The sequence below is a fragment of the Lontra canadensis genome, unplaced genomic scaffold, assembly GCF_010015895.1.
Source record: "Lontra canadensis isolate GAN:19392208 unplaced genomic scaffold, GSC_riverotter_1.0 scaffold197, whole genome shotgun sequence".
NCBI classification, from domain to species: Eukaryota; Metazoa; Chordata; class Mammalia; order Carnivora; family Mustelidae; genus Lontra; species Lontra canadensis.
In genome coordinates this window covers 1384019-1403134 of record NW_022631191.1, presented here as the reverse complement: position 1 = coordinate 1403134, position 19116 = coordinate 1384019, and the positions used below count along the sequence as shown (strand labels likewise).

The 19116-nt window shown below is 48.8% G+C and overlaps 1 protein-coding gene across 5 annotated transcripts in view; it reads right to left on the bottom strand.

Annotated features, from left to right (window-relative positions):
* The window catches only part of IQSEC2 (IQ motif and Sec7 domain ArfGEF 2), a 77147-nt gene that overhangs the window by 29070 nt on the left and 28961 nt on the right, over positions 1-19116 (bottom strand). For 2 of the 5 annotated variants that reach the window (XM_032847982.1, XM_032847986.1), the window contains exon 3: positions 11011-11106. The exons of 1 other annotated variant lie outside the window; for it this stretch is intronic. In XM_032847982.1, the coding sequence (XP_032703873.1) occupies positions 11011-11106 (96 nt within the window). Of the gene's footprint in view, positions 1-11010; positions 11107-12908; positions 13038-19116 lie in introns of those variants that run through there. 2 more of the 5 variants (XM_032847984.1, XM_032847985.1) reach the window with 2 other exon arrangements.

Here is a 19116-nt window from a genome sequence, read left to right as displayed (position 1 = left end):
TGGCAGCAATGGCTGCAGCGAGGGAACGAGCAACGGGGAACTAGGCAGGCTGGGTCCCGCCCCCGTCTGGTCCTCTGAGCCCTAGGCACCCTGCATCTCTGTTTGTGCTCACAGAGGACAGAGGTAGGTCCTTGGGATGTCATTTGGAGACCTCTCCAGGAGTGGCAGGCTCCAGGGTGCCTGGGAAATGGGGTGCGGGTGCGGGAGGGTCCAGGTTCCAAGCTCCAAGCTCTGCTGCTCCCATATTTTAGTCAGACCTAGGGCTCCAGCCTTTATAATTCGGGGGCTGGAGTCCAGGGGAAACAGCAGTAGGGGTGTGTGGGAATTCCGAGGAGGTGGGGGAGGAAGGGGCACGATGCTTGCCCATCCTGAAGCAGGGACAGGGTCCCATAGGGGATAGCGGGCGGGGGGTGAGGGGGCTGGTTAAGGCTTTTGCTTCTGCATAGAAAATGACCCTTGTCCTCTCAGTTACCGAGAGGAGGGACTACTGCACTCGGAGGCCGGACAGCAGAACTGATGAGCGTCTTCCTCTTCCTCTTCCTCAGTCTCCTCCTCCTCCTCCTCTTCCCTGGGGCCAGGAAGGGCAGGGTAGAGGCCACAGGCGGGCGGGTGACAGAGAGAGGCAGAGGCATTAGTTTGCAGAGCAGGGGAGATACATGAACGGCTTTGGAACCAGGGTGGTGGGCTAGGAGTGGGGTCTGAATGGGGAGGCCAGCATGACAGCTGACCTAGGGCCAGGCCCAACTCAGTCTCCAAGGAGCCTGCAACAGCCCTCCCCCACACCCAGGCTGGGCTCGCTCAAGGTCACACCCAGAGTATACCAATTCCATTTCAGACCTGACAGGTGCCCAACCTTCATTTGAATAGAAATAGCAGCAACCTGCTTGGTGCTGGCTCTTTGCAGACATCATCTCATTTAACCACTGCAACGACACGGCAACATTTTAGAGATGAGGGAATTGAAGCTCAGAGAGGTTGAGATAACCTTCCCAAGGCCACATAGCTGGCTGAGTGGTAGAGTCAGGATTTCAGCCCGGAGTTCTCAGAGCTCCAAGTCTCAGACTCATCCCACCGGGTCCTTTAGGTGAACTTGGCACAACCGCTAGAAATCCGCCCTGCCCTTGAAAGACAAAGATTTGTATTTCCTGGAGGCTCAGGGTCAGGGAAATTGGCGATGTCAGAAATGGAGTGTGGAAAGCCCACAGCTTTGGAAGCAAACAGACCCGGGTTCCAACGCCAGCTCTGTAAGTGCTTCCAGGCTATGAGCCCCAGCATGCTATTGCCCCTCTTGAAGCCTCAGTGTTCTCATCTGTAAAAATGGGGCTCATGATGCCAACCCCACGGGACTGTTGCAAGGACTGGAACATACATCAAGTGCCTGGCAAATAAGAGTAACAGGAACATGGTGGTGGTTACTGTTAGCTGCTCGTGAACGGAATCTATTTCCCAAGGTGGCCATTGGCACCCACGCAGAAGAGCCAAGGTGGCGGGGGGCGGGGGGAGACAGTGCAGGAACAAGCTCCTGGCCCCAGGGTATTGCACACAGGAACCAGGGGCCAGTCTGTGCGTGGCAGTCCCTGGAGCCGGGCTACAATTTCGTGGCATGGATGGACAGACACTAGGGCTCAGGGGGTCCAGCTGCTTTGGGAATGGAAAGGCTGATTTTCTGGAGATAGCTAATGAAACAGTATCGCCCCGCTCCCAGACCCCTTGGCTCAAGGGAGGCAGGAAGTGTGGAAGCCAGGAAACTGGAGGATTGGGAAGAGATGAGAAGGAAAGAGGACAGGGACAGGCAAGGGAAGGCACTGCTGTCCACCAGACAGGCAGACGAGCCCCCACACACACAGGTAACACGCGTACTGGCACGCAGACACCCAAGCACACATGCACCCCCTCTTCATACTCAAAGTTCCCTCTAACACATTGTCCCACAGTCAGTGAGTCAGCAGAACCACGTGAAGCAGAACTCAAGTCTGGGACAAGCCACTCGCCCTTCCTGAGTCTCCCATTCCTCATCTAGAAAAGGAGCAAATACCACACCCCTCAAGGCTATCAGGAAGGACAAGTGATCTTCCAGTCCCACCGCTCACTTCCCTCGCATTCAGGTCAGGCCTCTGCCACCGCTCACCCTGATCCTGCCATCCCCTCCCGATTTCTTCTCTCTACCCTTTTGGACCCATTAGCCTTCCTAATAGAGTCTGCAAGTGCAAATCTCTTGCATGTCTCTGCTTAGACGCCCACCTTGGCTCCCCATCGCTTCCTGGATAAAAGGTCAGACTCTCCAAGTTGGCATTCAAAGCTCCACCACCATATGGCTTCACCTGGCCTTGTCTGGTAGAGAAAACATGGGCTTTAGAGTTCCCCAGACCTGGGTACGAATATCAGCCCCACCTCCTACTAGCTGGGTGACCTCGGGTCCACTTCTATACTTCTCTAAGACTTATGTTCCTCATCTACAAAGTGAGAAAATGCCCATTCTGCAGGGTGTGGTGGAATTAAATGGAGTCAAGTATGTCGAGCACCTGCCATGGGGTATGTTTGGGGCTTCATACACAGTAACTCTTATTATTACTGTCATTATTAGTGACTCACTTCATGCTTAGCCTTCATCAAACCAGCTCGTTCATTACTCCATTAGGATGGCCAGCTTCTTCATACCTCCGTGCCTTTGCTGACTCTGTTTCTTCCCTCTGCACATATCTTCTGCTACTGAGATCCCATCTGAACATGATGGCCCTGTTTAAATGCTGCTTCTTGCAGGAAGTCCTCCCTGACTCACAAGGAGAAGTATTCCTTGCTTCCTCTTAGCTTCCCCATCCCTGCTCTTGGTGGTTGCTCCAAACTCCACTGAAGCATTTCTTTCACCAGCCCCCTCAACGCCCTTGTCTTCGCCCCCACTACCCCTGCTCTGCCTCTCTGTGAGAAAGAGAGGGCCCCTATACTATTTAAGGCCAGCCCCTCCACTCGGGTTCTGGGCCCACCCCTGCTACCTCCTCCACAACTACCATCCCCTCTCTCTCCCGTGTTTCAACTTCTCTCTCTTTCTCTCTTTCTGTTGCCTCCTTCTTACCAACATTTATAGAAGCTCAAGTCTCTCCCATCTGGGAATAAAAACCCTCTATCTGCCCCCACATCTCCCTCTAGCAATCACTGTCCCTCTCTCCTCTTCACAGCTAAGCTTCTTGAGAAATTCATCTCCACTGGCCATCTCCAATTCAGTACCTCCCACGAGCTCTCCAACCCACTGCAATCTGCCTCGTGCGCCCACCCTGACACCAAAACTGTTCTTAGCCAGGTCGCCGAGGACCTCCTAGTGGTTAAAGCCAATAGACTCTCTCCCACCCTCATCTTCCTTCCCCCAGCTGTAACATTTGCCACTCTTAACAAGCCCCTCCTTTGTGCACGGATGGCTCCTGCCTTCCTCTGCTTCTGTGAGCCCACTCCCTGCTGGTTCTCCTCCTACTTCTCTGACCACCCCCATCTCTTCTTCCTCTCCCCATCTCTTATGCGTTGGTTCCTCTTCCCGAGTCCTGCTCTGGTCCTCTTCTCTTTCATTCCATACCCTTTGTCAGCAGTCCCACTCCATGGCCTAACGTCAGGGATGGCTTAGGCCCCCTCCCCCATCTCTGTCTCTGTCTCTGTCTCATGGATCTCAGACCCATCAAGTCTAATGCTTGCAGAAAGCTCTGCCAGGATGACCTTATGGCCTTCAGAGCTCACCGTGACCTCAAACTCAGCATCTTACCACTGCAAACCTGTCCTCTGCATTTTGCACCTTAATGAAAAGCACCACCTTCCACCCAGTGGCCCAAGCGCAGAACACACCTGGGAGCCATGCTAGATTCTTCCTGCTCCCTTAACAAGTCAGTCACCAAATTCTGCCGATTCCACCTCCTCATCTTCTACTCCTCTCACTCCTTGTTGGTTCTTTCTCCAATCATACTAGTCTCCCTGCTGTCCCTCAGACATGACCTGTACATGCTTATCTCGGGGCCTTTGCGCTCCATGTTCCTTCTGTCTGGAACATCGTCCCCCAGAGAGGCGTGGCACCAGACACATTATATATATTTTCTTGTTTATTTATCTATTATCCATCTCACCCACCATAAGATCCATCAGGACCAGCATCTGTTCTGTTAAGTGCTGTATTCCCAATGCCCAGCACAGCGTCTGGCACTCAAGAAATATTCACTGAATGCATAACTCCATTGCCAGACCCGAACACTGAAACTCACTGTGAATTCCAACCTCTGTCATCTCCACTCCTTCCCATCCCCACTATTTATTCAGCCTACTACTCCAGTTCTCTCTTCCTCCCAATCACCTCTCGAATGCATCTCCTCTGCTCTATCCCCATGGCTGCTACCTTAGCTTCTCTCTCTCCTGAATTACCACAGCAGCCTCCTCCCTAGTTTCCCTTCCTCTAAAAAGCCTCTTTGACGTGTCACTTTGTCTACTCAAGATGTGCTCCTGGCTCCCTAGCTGCCTACCATGAAGAAGGAAGACTGACTGTCCCCAGAGAGCTGTTTGAGGCAGGTCTAAACTCCACCCCCTCCCACATTTGATTTCACCATCCCTCACCCCTGGGCCTTTGTGTGTCATCCCAGAGCATCCTCCCCCATCCCTAGCTCTCCAGATCTTTGGGGACCTTGAATGACTGACTCAAACATCACTTTCTTTAGGAAACAACGTGACTCACAACCCAGACGTAAATCCTCTCCAAAGTCCATAGAGAGAGAAGTGTCTTCAGTGTCTCTCTGGTATCTCCAAGAACTGAGCAGGCTGGAAGCTAGTAACCACCAAGGACACTGAGTGCTGGGTAAGCATTAATAGAGGTTCCCTTTTCCTCTTGCAGTTACCCTGGATTCATGTCCCTGTGGCCAGCTCATCCTTGTCTCCTCCCTTCCCTTCATCTTCCATCGAGTCTATCTCATTAATATCTCTCAAAGACTTTTGATTCCGTAATTTGAAATTAAAATGCTTCCATATGACCAGTGCCCACTGGAGTAGTGCAACAGGGTAGTTCTGCTCAAATCCATTCCCTTCTGTGCCAATACCCCAGTTTAGGCCCTCCAGCTGGCCCCCAGGCATATAATCCACTTCTCATACTGACTGCTAATGGGATGTTTCTAAAACACAAATTTCACCAAATTTCTCTCCCGTTTAGGATCCATTCCCATGACACTTTGTCACTGGCAACACTGGTTCTTGACCTTTTTGTAGGAGCACAAACACTTTATGCATATAACAAAAGCCATGGACCATCTCCCCAACAACAAAAAAAATGCACAAAAAACCCCAAGTGCACACACAAAACATTTTGCACTCAATTTCAGGAGTTTCATGGACCACTTGTAGCCCATGTCACCCCAGGTTAAGAATCTCTGGCCCTACCCAATAACATCTAGGTTCTTCTGCGTATGCCATTCCTTCTTCCTGAAATGGTCTTCCACACTTCACCCTTCTATCCCTGACTACCTCTTACTCATCATCTAAGACTCAGTTCTGAGGTTGAGTTGACCTGCAGCAGTCCTGGACTAGGCCAGATCCCCTCTTTGGGGCTTCCACAGCACCCCTCTCCACCAGGAGCTCCTCTATCATAGAACTCCTCGGTCTCCCTAACTAACTGGGGACTTGTGGAAGGCAAGAACCATTACTCAGCATAGGCCCTGGCTACAACAGAACTCTGTAAGTGTCTCCTAAAACAAACACTAAGAACAGCTATGCTTTTTTTTTTTTTTGAGTACCCATTATGTGCCAGGCACTCAGCAATTGATCTCCTCTATAAACCCCATGATGTTAGTGGTATTGTGTTTCTTTTAACAGATAAGGAACTAGGCTCAGAGATGTGAAGGGAGTTGTTTACAGTCACCCAGCTAGGGAGTGAAAGAACTGGGAATGAAATTGAGATGTGCTGGCCCCAGTACAAATATTGGTCCACCATGCTTCTCTACCTTCGACTGTGAGACTGGAAGATGGCATCAGTAGAACAGGGCCAAGAACCAGGGGCAGAATGCCCTGTATGGGCTCCATTTCCCAGGGCCACCTGCCCATTTTTTCCCTCCTGTGCCACCTTCATGGCAAGACCAGAGACGTGGCTCTCTCTTCTTATAGTGCAGTCCCCTCCGTCCTGTGTACAACTCTCAGCCTTCTCATCTCAAAGTCCCACTATGGTTAGGCCCATTCTTTGCTCCAGAACCATCCCCAGATCCAATCCAATCCAATCTAATCCAATCCAATCCAATCCAATCCAATGCAACACACTTGCCTATGAGGAACAGAAGACATGGGTGGTCCCTGTCCTTCAAGAGTTGATAGTCACCCAGGAATTTTACATGTACCATCTCCAATCCTAAATCAGCCCTGAGAGTTAAGTAGGCATTATCCTCATTATGCAGATGAGGAAACAGAGGTTCAGAGGTTAAATGGCCTGCCCACAGTCATAGGTTTGGTAAGTGGTCAAACTTAGATTTGAATAAAGAAAGGTACTGACTCAAATATTTCCCCCCATTACATCATCCTGCTTGGAATAGCCAAAAAGTAGACAAGACCAGTTCAGTCAGGGTTGGGGGATGAAGGAAAGCTATTGCTCTTTCAAGACTCAGTACCCATGTCCCCTCCTGTAGGAGCAGATGCAATTAGGAGCCCTTCTTCAGGAGGCCCTCTGAACCTATTTTTGTCCCATACCAAACCACACTATGCTGTCATGGTCTACCTGTCTCTCCCTTCTAGACTTCAGCTCTAGATGGTAGCACCAGACGGTAGGGCCAGATACAATTCAGTCCTGTATCCCACAGAGGCTCAGCACAAGGCTTAACCAAGGGTAGGCCAGACAAATCTTGCTAAATGAATCAGGTGGTATTTGAGCTAGTTATTAAAAGGAAAAGCAAGATCTGAACAACGGGACACAGGGAAATGGTATAGAGGAAGAAGGAAATCAAGTAGTAAAAGGGAGGAAATGAGACCAAGGAAAAAGGCCAGTGATTTTGATATCATGACAGGATACGTATAACATGTTTTCATCATTGTTATGTGGATTTTCTTTTCCTTACGACAATGGGATAACACTACAAGCCTTGTTCTGCAACTTGCTTTTTTTCATATAACAATAAGTCTTGGAGATTTTTCCACGCCAGTACAGAGATAGATCTTTTTCTTTTGATCTGTAAGAGTATCACATAGTAGGGGTGAATCATGAAGGAAAAGCTGCTCTCCATTGACGGATAGGAAGATTGTTTTAATTTTTGCTATTATAAACAATGTTGCAATGAACATCTTTGCATTTGTCTGGAAGTAGTTTTGAAGGATAGCCTCCTAAAAGTTGAACTGCAGGGCCAAAGGAATGCATATTTTGTGTGAAATGTGGCTAAAAGTTATTTTTGTGGCTTCAACATTTTTATAGACTGGCTAAAAGATTATTCCTCCTCATATAATCTTGTCTTTATTTTGAGTAGCATACATCATGCAACCTTTTCATTAAGAGTTGGCTGAGAACACTATCCTACAAGGGCATGTGATAAAAGAGTTGCACAGTACAGTTTAAGCTTGTAGTTGGGATTGAATGTTTTAGAAAAGACCTCTGGTTGGGGGACCGCCTAGCAGTAAAGCCTTAGAGAAGTCTACCTCCCTCCAAGACATGGTTCTCAGGTTAGAAGTATGTGCACATTTAAGATTCTGGGGACAACTGACAAATAGGTGCCATTAAAAAAATTGCACCAATTTGCACTCCAGTCAAGGAATGTGAGAGCTTCCGTTTCCTCACAACTCTTTCAGTCTTCTCATTTGGCACTTTAAAATTGGTACTTCGTTGATGTTTTAGTTACATTTCTTTAGCTATTGGCAAGCTTGAGTATTCTTTCTCATTCATCAGCTAATGGATGTCGATTTCTTCACTGAATTGCCAAATCGTGTTATTTCTCTATTTTAAATGTGGTATACAACTTTTTCTTATTAGTTTCCAGGTGTTGATATACAGACATAGATATTAACCTTTGCCTGATATCTATGTTGTTGTTGTTGTTTTTTCCTAGCCTGTTGTTATGTTTTAACTTTGTGTATGGTATCTTTGTCCAAACAGAAGTTCTTAACTTTGATGTAGCCAGAATTACTGCTTTTTACTTTATGGCTTCTGGGTTCTTCAGTCATGCTCAGAAAGGCTCCTCCACCTTAGTATTATAAAAATATTCCATATTTTCTTCTGGTACATTTATAGTTCTATCCTTGTTTTCAATTTTATATGAGACAGAGGTTTGACTTCATTTTTCCCCAAATGGTAGCCAATGGTCCCATCCCACTTACTGACTCCCTACTGATTTGACATGTGTTTTTTTTTATCATAAATTAAATTCCCATATGAATATATGGGTTTGTTTCTAAACTCTGTTTTGTTCCATGTATGCCATCCTCCATTTCTGTGTTATTATATGTAATTTCTGCAGCTTTATGTTAAGTTTTGCATTTAATAGGACAAGGTCCCCCTCATTGTTCTTCTTTTCCAAAATTTTCTTAGTAATCCATGGGCATTCACTCTTCCAAATGAACTTTAAAATCCAATTGCCCAATTCCCAAAGAAAATACCAATGAAATTTTAATGAGAAATGCATTGAACCTTTTGACCAAATTGAGAGGAAAAATACCATTTTTACTATATTCAATCTTCCCATCCAGGAACAGGATATGACGCTTGACTATTCAAGTCTTCTCACAGCCTTTAATGAAATTTTATAATTTTCTACAGAGAAATATTTCATGTTTCTTGTCAATTCCTAGGAATTTTATCATTTTTCCCTACTACTTCTATTATGTCTTCTAATTAGTTATTGCTGGTATTCAGAGAAGCTAATGGTTTGGGTACATATTTATCTTGTGTCTGGCCATCTCACATAATTTTTACATTAGTTCTAATAAATTTTCCTCTTATTCTTGTTGATTGTCTAAGTAGCCAACCACACAATCTTCAAAGAGTGCTAATTCTGAGTCTTTCTTTCTAATATTTATACCACTTTTTTTCTTTTTTTAAGCCCACTGGTTAAAACTTCTAGAAAAAAAAAATGTTGGTTAGTGACAGCGAGGCAGTCATACTTATTTTGTTCCCAAACTTAATGGCAATTTATCTAGTAGTTCACAATTACATCTGATGATTGTCTTTGGTTTCTGATAAAAAATTCTTTACCAATTTAAGAACGTTTTCACTGATAGCTTACTATAGTAGTTATCTACTGCTGTGTAACAAATTACCCAATACAGCAAGCAATAACTAGGACAGTTACTAAGAGTTCTAAAATCAAGAATGGATGTGTAGGGGCACCTGGGTGGCTCAGTGGGTTAAGCCTCTGTCTTCTGCTCGGGGTCGTGATCTCAGGGTCCTGGGATTGAGCCCCGCATTGGGCTCTCTGCTTGGCAGGGAGCCTGCTTCCCCCTCCCCCTCTGCCTGGCTCTGCCTACTTGTGATCTCTCTTTCCCTCTCTGTCAAATAAATAAAATCTTTAAAAAAAAAAAAGAATGGATGTGTAATTGTATCAGATTATTTTTTCAACATTTATGGAGATAGTTATATGTTCCATTTAATTTAATCTATTAATGTAATCCATTACAATAACAGCTACCCTAATGTTGAACAATCCCTGCATTCCTGGGACAAACCTTCATTTGTCATGATGCATTCTTCTTTCAATACACTGATGGATTCAGTTTGATACTTTCATTTAAAATATTTGTGACTGTATTAATATATGAGATTAGGCTATACTTTTCATATTTTTTTGTCTAAACCTATCCAGTCATACTAGCTTTCTGGAATGAACCAACTACCCAGAGAGAGAGTCCATTTTTTCCTATTACCTGATCTTTCCAGATTTGACAGAACTTCCATCATACCAGAACGTCCATGATACCAACTGGGCCCTGGTACCATTTCTAAGGAGAAAACTTTGACCATCTTTTTAACTTCTTCTGTATTGTTCTATTCTAGTCAGCTTTTCTGTCACTCCTTATATTATTTTGGTAATTTATATTTTCCTAGAAAACCACCCATTTCATCTACAGTTTTATATTTATTGGTATAAAATTATACAAAGCATCTTTTATGACTTTTTCATCTCCTCAAAATCTGTGGTTAAAGCCCCTTCATCATACCTTATTTTATTTATGTCTTTCTTGCCTTTTTCTGTGTCATATCTGTCAGAGGACAGTCTGTCTAGTTTACCGGTCTTTTCAAAAACCACCTCTTAGTTTATCAAATTTTTTATTTTCTAGTCCATGAATTTCTGGTTTTATCTATAGTAATTACTTTATTCTGCTTTCTTTCAGTTGTTCTTTTTCTAAATTCTTGAGTGGAATAATTAGTTCATTAAATTTAAACTGTCTTGTTCTCTAATAAAAGCATTTAAGATGATAAATTTTCCTCCAGGAATCCCCCATGGTCACATCCCGTGGGTTTTGATATATAGTATTCTCGCTGACATTTATTCTAAAGAGTCTATAATTGATACTTACCCTAAATAGTCTATAAATCCCATTCTTATTTCCTCTTTCACCCAAGTATTTTTTCAGCTTTCAAATAGGCCTAACCTTTTTGTCATTGCTATGAATATTTCATGTTATTGTATTATAATTAGAAAACGTAAAATGTGATATTCAATTACTTTGGAAATAATGTTGTGGGCGATTTTCCCCTCTGCCTAAACACCCTTCCCCATCCTAGCCAACTGGCAAACTCTTACTCATCCTTCAAAACAGCTCAAATATTACATATTCTTGAACCAACCACTCCCACTTTTGGGGGCAGATATCTAGGGAAGGATTTTTAAGGAAGGACAAACTACAAACAGAATCTGAATGTCCTCCTTGGTCTCCTACCTGGTCTCCCAGTCACTCTCCTCACATGCTCAGACATCCATTCCACATTCATTCCAGAGGCTAGAGGGAGGTGGGAAAGGGGGTCTGGCAATCCTATGGCAGATCTGTCCGGAAGGGTGAAGGATGGAGGGGAGGGATGGGTCTAGCTCTTACCTGCTCTCTGCCAGCCTGCCTGAGGGGGTAAGCTTCATGGAGTCAAGGACCTGAGTAGGACAGCAATACTGGTGTAGAGTATGAGACGCTGTGGACCTGAGAGACAGCAAGAGACAGAGAGAGAAAGAGAGACAGAGAGAGAGACAGGGAGGGAGGGGAGAGGCAGGGTGGGGAATAGGGACAAGGAAGTGAGAGTGAGTGGGGAAGTGAGAGGGGAGGGAAGACTGGGAGGAATGGGTGAAGGAGGATTGGGAATGGAAGAGGAGGGGTGGGAGGTGGGGAGGCAGGTCAGGAGGGAGAGGAGGGAGAGGAAGCAGAGAAGGAAGGAAGGAAGGAAGGAAGGAAGGAAGGAAGGAAGGAAGGAAGGAAGAAAAAAGAAAAAAACCACAAAGTCAAGAAAGAGAGGACGGCACTCGAACCACAAACAGAACACAATGACAACAGGGGGCAGCAGAGACAAAAGAGCCAGTCTGGGCCTCCTGTGTTCCAGGTGACTCCGTGGGGACCTGAGCCACGGAGACACTGGGACACCACAGCAGGGAAGGGGGAAGGGAGCCCTCCTCACACCAGACGCCACACGGGTAGGAAAGAGGGCAGGGGAGGGGAGATGAAAGAGAAAGGGGAAAGCTGTATGGGGGGGCTCCCCCTTATAGAAAGGGAGGAAGAGATGGAGAGAGAAGAGGCTCTGGATCCAAAGAGGGGGAAGAACGCAGGCCAGGTGGGTGGAGGAAACACTGTAGGAGGAGAGGGAGAGGGACGGAAAGAAACCGAAAGAGACAAGGAAAGGGTGAGACAGAAAAGGAGAAAAGACAGAGAAAGAGGAAGACAGAGAAAGGGTGAGACAAAAGACACGGAGAGAAGACAGGGAGAGGCAGAGAGCACCAGAGCAAAGGAGAGGAGCAGCGAGGGCGGAGGAGAGCTGACAAGGTCTCAGTGGTCTAGGTGACAGGATGGGGACTGGAGCTGAGTGGGTGGGTGGTTCCCAGCAGGAGTCTTGGCTTCCAAGGTCAGTGTTGTGCCCCCAGCCCAGGGCACAGCCCACACTCCACCCCCCAGGGCTGTGCCCCCACCCCTAGTGCAGGGTCCAAAGGCCCCATGCCTCCTGCTTCCCATAATTAAAGTCCAGAGACTGGCGGGGGCAGGGGTGGGGGAGCCGGAGGGACAGTAAGGGGAGTGAGGCTGAGGGCCTGGTTTATCCAGTGCAGGGCGGACCCTGGGAGTGGAGCTGGCCCTTCCAGGTCAGCCAGCCCCTGTCCCCCCACAAGCCCTGGAAGGCAGGTTGTGGTCAGGGCCCAGCCATTCCAGAGCCCAAGTAAAGGCTGGGAAATGTGGCTGAACAGGTCATTCCAGCTACCCAGTATCTCACTTGTGATTTGGAGGATGCCCAAATCTTAGATCCTTATAGACATCTTAGAATCTGTTCTTGCCAGAGACTCTGAAGTACTTGTCGTCATCAGAAAGAGTGTTTCTCAAGTGCCATCTATGTGCCAGTCAGCAGCCCCAGTTCTTGACTCCTTATCTCATTAAACCTGAGACACAGGGCCCCTCCAGCTGCTGAAATGTTCGCATCAGAGAAGCTCAGCGGCTGTGGGGAGCCCTACAGTGCTGAGCCAGACTAACAAGCCAAGGGGGCCACTAGTTACAGCCCTCAAGGGCCCATGGACTGTGCTGCTCAGGGCTCCAGGGTCCTCCCAGTGCTGGGTACCCAGAGGTCCATGCGCTCACCGGCTCTCACAAACTCCCTCCGAAAGCCAAAGGCCTCCAAGAGTCCATGAGGGGAGCCAGGAACCAGGAAGACAGGAGGCTGCTGAATCAGCAGCCCAAGGCCCGTGTCCAGGCCAGGGCAGGGAAGGAGGGGGTCAGGCTGCAGGGTGGGAGGTGGAGGGCTAGGTTCCTACCTGCTACTCCTCTCGGGGGTCTCCATGGGTCTGGACCTGTCCTGAGGGCAGGCCCCCTGGCCGGGCGGTGCCTCCACTTTGTCACCACCCCCTCCTCCCCTGCCCTTCCCTAGAAGGAGGAACCGAGGAGGCGGGGCCGGGCCAGCTGGGCGGTAGGCCAGACTGCAACTGGAAACTTTGCTCCTTCCCCTGCTTCCCCAGGAGGCCTGGGAACGCCAAGTAAGAGGAAGCAGTTTTGAGAGCTCACACTTGACTCCTCCAGGCCAAAGCCAGGCTAAGCTCCCTATATGCATCTTTGCTGGAATCTCCCCCAGCCACCCTCTCAATTATGTGTCACTAGCCCTAGTCTCCTGAGGGGAAAACTGAGGCGGGGAGACTAAGTAATTGGGCACAGGTACTGCAGCTACAAAGTGGCGGAACCTCAAGTTCAAGACCTGATTTGGCCATTCCCCAGATCAGGATTCTGCCCCCCTCGGCCATACTGCTGAAAACTTTCCACAGAAGCTCTTCAACAAACATTCTCATCTTCCGCGCAATTAAAGAGACTGTTTTGTTGCTGTGCCCTGATGCTCCAAATCAAGTAATATTCAAATCAACCATTTTGGGGAAATCAAGATGAGGCCCTGGCCAATATGCCTGACCACTGCAATAAGCTCACATTCTCTTCTGTGTGGTTTCCTGGACTGGCTAAGAGAAACGCTCCCTGAAGAGAAAAGCAAAAATCGGAAGAACCACCATTCTGGATCAAGAGGCTCTTCTCCCAGGGAAAATGCCCTGCCTGACTTGATAGATGGGGATATTGAGGCCTATAGAGGGGAAGAGTCTTGCTAATGTTCACACAGTCAGTCAGTCTAGAATCCAGATGCCCTGACTCCCACCTACCTGTCACATATGGGTGGGGCTGGAGAAAGGAGAGAATTTGGACGATGTGAAGGATTGTGTGTGTGGGGGGGGGGTGGTGATCCTGAAGAGTCCCACAGCTCCAGCTCAGAGTGCTCCTGTCCTTTCATAGCCCAGAGCCCAGGCCCCTGGCTGTTCTAAGCAGAAGGCGGCCCTGGGAGGAGCCAGGGGGGCAGTGATCTAGAAGGAATAGGAACTGACAGGCAACACGCCAGCCTTCCTGCCTTCCTGCCTCCCTGCCGGGGCAGCTGGTTCCTCTCAAGAAAGCCAAAGCCGCTGAAAGATAGGCCCGCCGGACCACTGCAAAGTTGGCATCTGTGGGCCAGTTGTGGCCTCCTCTCCCTCCTCCCACTCTCTAAAGCCCCTGGTCCTCAGGGCTCGGCTCCAGCCCCAACTGCTGCTTTTTTCTCTCTCCTTCAGCAGCCCTTCGCGCTCCTGCAGTTGCTGTGCCTTGTGCCCACGCACCCCTGGCCAGACCTTCCTCTTGGCCTGGTAGAAGCTGAGAGACAGAAGTTCTAGTCCCAGCCTGAGGGTTGTGTGGCCCAGGGCAAACTCCTTCCCCTCTGTGGTGAGGCAAAGAGCCTATACCTGGGGGCCAAGTAGAGCCAGTGCAAGTCCCAGCTCTACCACTTTCTAGCTGGATAACCCCTCCAAGGCTCAGTTTCTTTATCTCTAAGAGACAAGTGGCAAATTTCTACTTCACGGGTTCTTATGAGGATTCAGTGAAACAAATGTGCATATATGATGAAGAGTCAGCTTGAGCCTGAAAGAGTCTGACCTCTCTCCCAGGAAGACTGGGGAGACCCACCGGGAAGCCTCTTTGTTTCAGGGAAGAGGAGAATTCTCGGAAAATATCTCTGAGCCACTCCTGGAACTCAGACGTATCTAAGCATGTTGGGTAGACTCATGTGATGACCCAGTGAGCCAAAAGGAAGAGGCATTAAGGGTGAGGAGCTTGACCCCAGCCGCAGGGCACTGGTGGGGCCTTCACTCACTTATTCAACAGGTCCTGTGGACCAGGCACAGGGCCTTATCTCATGGAGCTTGTATCTGAGAGGAGACAGACATTCACCAACGAATGGAATGAAGCTGGGCAAAAAGGCGAGATGGCAGGGGAGAGTGTTCCAGTCTGAGGAAACAACTTGGACAAAAGACCCAAGGCAGTATTTCCAGGAACTGTGAGGAGGCCAATGCAACTGAGTGGAAAAAGCGAGGGGGAGAGAGGGGAGACTGGAGATGTAGGCGGGGATCCAATCCTGCAGAGCCTCTGAGGCCATGATAAAGTTTCAGTATTGATACTAAGAGCAGTTTGGCAGCCTGTGGTTCGTGGGTGCCCCTATTGTGGGGAGGGGGAGTATCTCTGAAGCCCTTGAAATTGTATGGAAAATATTAATGAGTAACAGCATGTCTGAGGGGAGAGCAGATGGGTTTATGATCCCCAAAGGGCAGGGAAGCTCCTTATACGATTCCATTCACTTAGCGCCAACCCTAAGCTACCCTAGAACCTTCTCTGAGCTGGCTGCTAGTCTCAGCCTTCCCCCACCCCACCCTCAACTTCAACCAATGCTCCACCCAGACAGAAGTGCTCACATTCTTGCCTACAAGGCTGTCCAAGCCTTCCCTTGGCTTCCACTCAAAAGCCATTCCCCACCCTCCCACCCCCACTGCCCTATCTCCACCTTCTTAGCTCCCCTTTGTTCTTCACCAGTCAGCTTAGAGGTTGTGCCCTCTGGGAAACCACCCTGACCGGCCCCCCCCTCCCCCGTTTCCTTCCCATCCTGAGCTTGTCTCTGCATCTTCTGTTCACATGCTGATGCTCCTTCTGGGTTGGGGCCCGGTGGGGACAGGGGCTGGGGCTTATTTATCCCCGTGTCCCCAGCACCCAGCACAGGGCACCTAGTCACACAGGTCAGTAAGTGGTTGGTGGTGGTGGTAGACAAGCCAGCCTGAGGCGGGGGCTGCAAGATGGGCTGGTGGACACTAGAGGGCACTGCGGCCACTGGAATCATGGCCTGATGCTGCCCAGGAGAACCTCGGTGGGGCCCCAGGACCAGGTGGGCAGGGAAGCAGGGAAAAACTCTGTTCTTGGGGCATGCAGCTCCTCAGCTCTGGGCCTAATTGATCAGGGTCCCAGTTACAGCTTCCCAATTTACCTTCTGCTCCCGTTCTGGACCATTTCTCACGACAGCCCCGTTCCTCTGCAGATACAGCTTTAGTTCTTCACAAACGCAGGAGACAAACACGCCTCCCACAGTCATGGCATACATTTTCTGCTCTGCCCGAGACACTCTCCCCTTCACCTCACCCCACCCCCACTCCTCAGCTGGCCAACTCCTACTCGCCCTCCAAGTCTCAGCTTAGATGTCAGCTTAGAGACGCCTCCCTGGCCCTCAGGCTTGCTTGGGTACTGAGATGATCCCGCCCTGCACTTCCCCAGTAATTGTCTGTTTTCTCGTCTGTTTCCCTAATGGACAGTGAGTTTGTTCCAGGCAGGACTCTAGTCTTCACCACTGTATCAACTGCCTCTAATTTAGCGCAATGCCTGGCACACTGGAGGTACTCAATAAATCATCCTGAGTGAGTGAATGGATCGGTGGATGAATGGATTGGAAGGGTGGGTGGACAGGTGGGTGAGTGGATGGATGGATGGAGGACTCTGGCAATTCACTTTACCACCACGGGCTTCAGTTTCCCCACAGCTGTGATGTGCACACAATTGCCCCTACTCGACAGGGTGGCCAGGAGGTTTAAAGAGAATGTGTGCCAAATTCTCCCTAACAGTACCTAATACACAGCAGACATTTTGTAGATCAAAAGCAATTATTAATATTTGGAATAGTTTTTTTAAAAAGGCAGGGAGGGGAGAAGTTGAAGGAGACTCTGCCCTGAACCTGGGATGATCTCTCCCACTCACATTTAGGATTTACACGTGGAGGATGGCTTTAATGATAATGAGAAAACTATCAATCTTGTTAAAAATAACAACAGCACCACCGGCCAGAAACAGGAGGCCCCTGGGGAGGCGGTGGGCAGCCTCTAAGTCTCAACCAGAGCATGTGAGGCCAAGGCCGAAGTCAGAGCCGTGGGTATTGCCCCTGCATCTGAAGAGCAGTCATAATGGGCACAGCTGGTTCCAAACTCTTTACTCATAGGTGAAAACTTGTCTAAGAGGTCATTAATTCTCTCTGTAATTAATGTAAAAACTGCAGGGGTTTGTATTAATGGAAAAGTAAGCTCAAGCGTCAAGCTGATAATATTGATAATGTGTGCTTGTAATTATATACTGCAGATAACTATAAATTCAGTCATGCGCTAATAAAATGTGAAAATTCCCAAAGCCACCAACAACTTGGTAGCAGCTGGTACTATGAGTAGCACTTATGCCAGTTGTTCCAAGGCTATGAAAACCACCACACACTTGTAGCAATGGTAATATTTACTGTGCCCTTAAAAACTGCTCTGGCATTTAAAGGGGGGAATTATTTTGATAAAATGGGGTGTTTTGACGGAAGACCATGGAACTTGAAAGCATAGTCAGCAAAGGTCAACTTGCATTAGGGTGGGAACGGAAGTCTTGATGGATGGGCAATCTGACCTCCTTGGGCTCTGAGCAGACCTTCCCTGCCCCAGGCACTGACCTCGCTTACGCACTAAGAAAAACTGCTTACCGTGGAAGTATCTCACCTCTCTCCCCTCACCCACTTCTAAGGGAACGGACTCCCACCGACAGCCCCTTGCCATCTTGTGTTACCCCAGGCTGGACAGAAACACTGCAGGCACGTGAAATGGACCCTTAAGCTGGAAGGTCACGTAGCTTGAGGGTTGGCAGCCACAGCAGGTCTTGTGAAAGCAGAGCAGGCTAGTCCAGAGAGACGAGTCAGTGACAGAGAGATGACAGGGACCAAGCAAGCCATGAGATACATAGAGAGATGAGACATGGGCCTGGGAGATGCAGAGAAAGAGAGAGAGAGAGAGAGAGGGAGAAAGAAATATGGGTTCTTGACTTCTTGGGCCTGCTTCCAGTTGGTGTGAGGCCTGGCTCTGCATACTTCATTTCTCAGATTCTGTGAGATATAGCCTCACAGTAGTACCCCCCCCCAACTCTTTATTCTGGAGCGAGTTTGAGTGGGCTTCTGTTCCCTGCAACAAAATGTACCCAGACTAAGACAAGGGAAAATTGGGGATATAAGTGCAGGGCTTGCATAAGCAAGACCACATAGGGAATATGATGCAGGGAGGGGGGAAGGCAATTATAAAGTGTTTGTGTTTGCTCACTCAAATGCTCCCTCATTTCCTGACACTTGCTACCCCAGACACACGCTACAGCTGTGCACTCACACACGCTGACATTCAGTGGCATGCAGAAACAAAGGCAGGGATGACTCGAGATGCTTTCATGCAGACACCCAGATGCACACAGACAAGTTCCAGCGCCCCTGTGCTCTCCACACCTGCAGGGACATGGAACCGGTGGCACACGGGAGTGTGCCGACACACATGAACTCAGTGGCGCTGCCCACAAGGCTCAGGGCAAGAGTCGCGCCTTGACTGGGCTCTGCGCAGCCTCCCTCCCCAGCTGCCAAGTGACTCATCCCCAGGGCTGCTAATTAAAGCCAGGACAGAGGGGACAGAGGCAAGGGGAGGGGAAGAGAGAGAAGGCAAGTTTATTTTGGTGCCAACTAGGCACGCAGCCAGCTTAGGGGTCACCCACTTCCTGGGGCTGGGCCAGGCAGAGCCAGGGGAAGGCAAAACAGGAAGGGGAGGGAAGACCCTCTTACCCCTTCTTGTCCCTCACGAGCTTCATGGAATGGCACCTCCTTTGGGAAAATTACCCAACTCCCCCCCCCCACATCCTCCTCTATCCTACTGCTGTTCCAGCTTTACCCACTCCCAACTCTTGTCCTCACAACTGGCTTCTCCTCTTCAGCACACTCCCATATGGGCTTGCCAGAGCCAGCTTGTCTGTGTGTGTACTCCGCTTTTGTCTCCCCATCCCCAGCCCCAACAGACCACCCAACATAGGTCCAGTACCCAAGGAATGCTCTGCGGACTTCTGGAATGCAGTTGGGTTGACTCCAGTATACAGTGGTGACTGCAGCTCTGATGGTCTGAATTCCTATCCTAGGTCTCCTGTGGGCTAAATAACTTCAGCTAAGATTGGTCTCCTCACTGGTAAAATTGCAAGAATATACACCCGATAGCATTATTATGGAGCTTAAATGAGAGAGTACAGGTAAAGTGGTCAGCGGGGGGCCTGGCATACACCAGCTTCAGCAGGGCTCACTGAGTGCTGCCGCTGTGAACACCC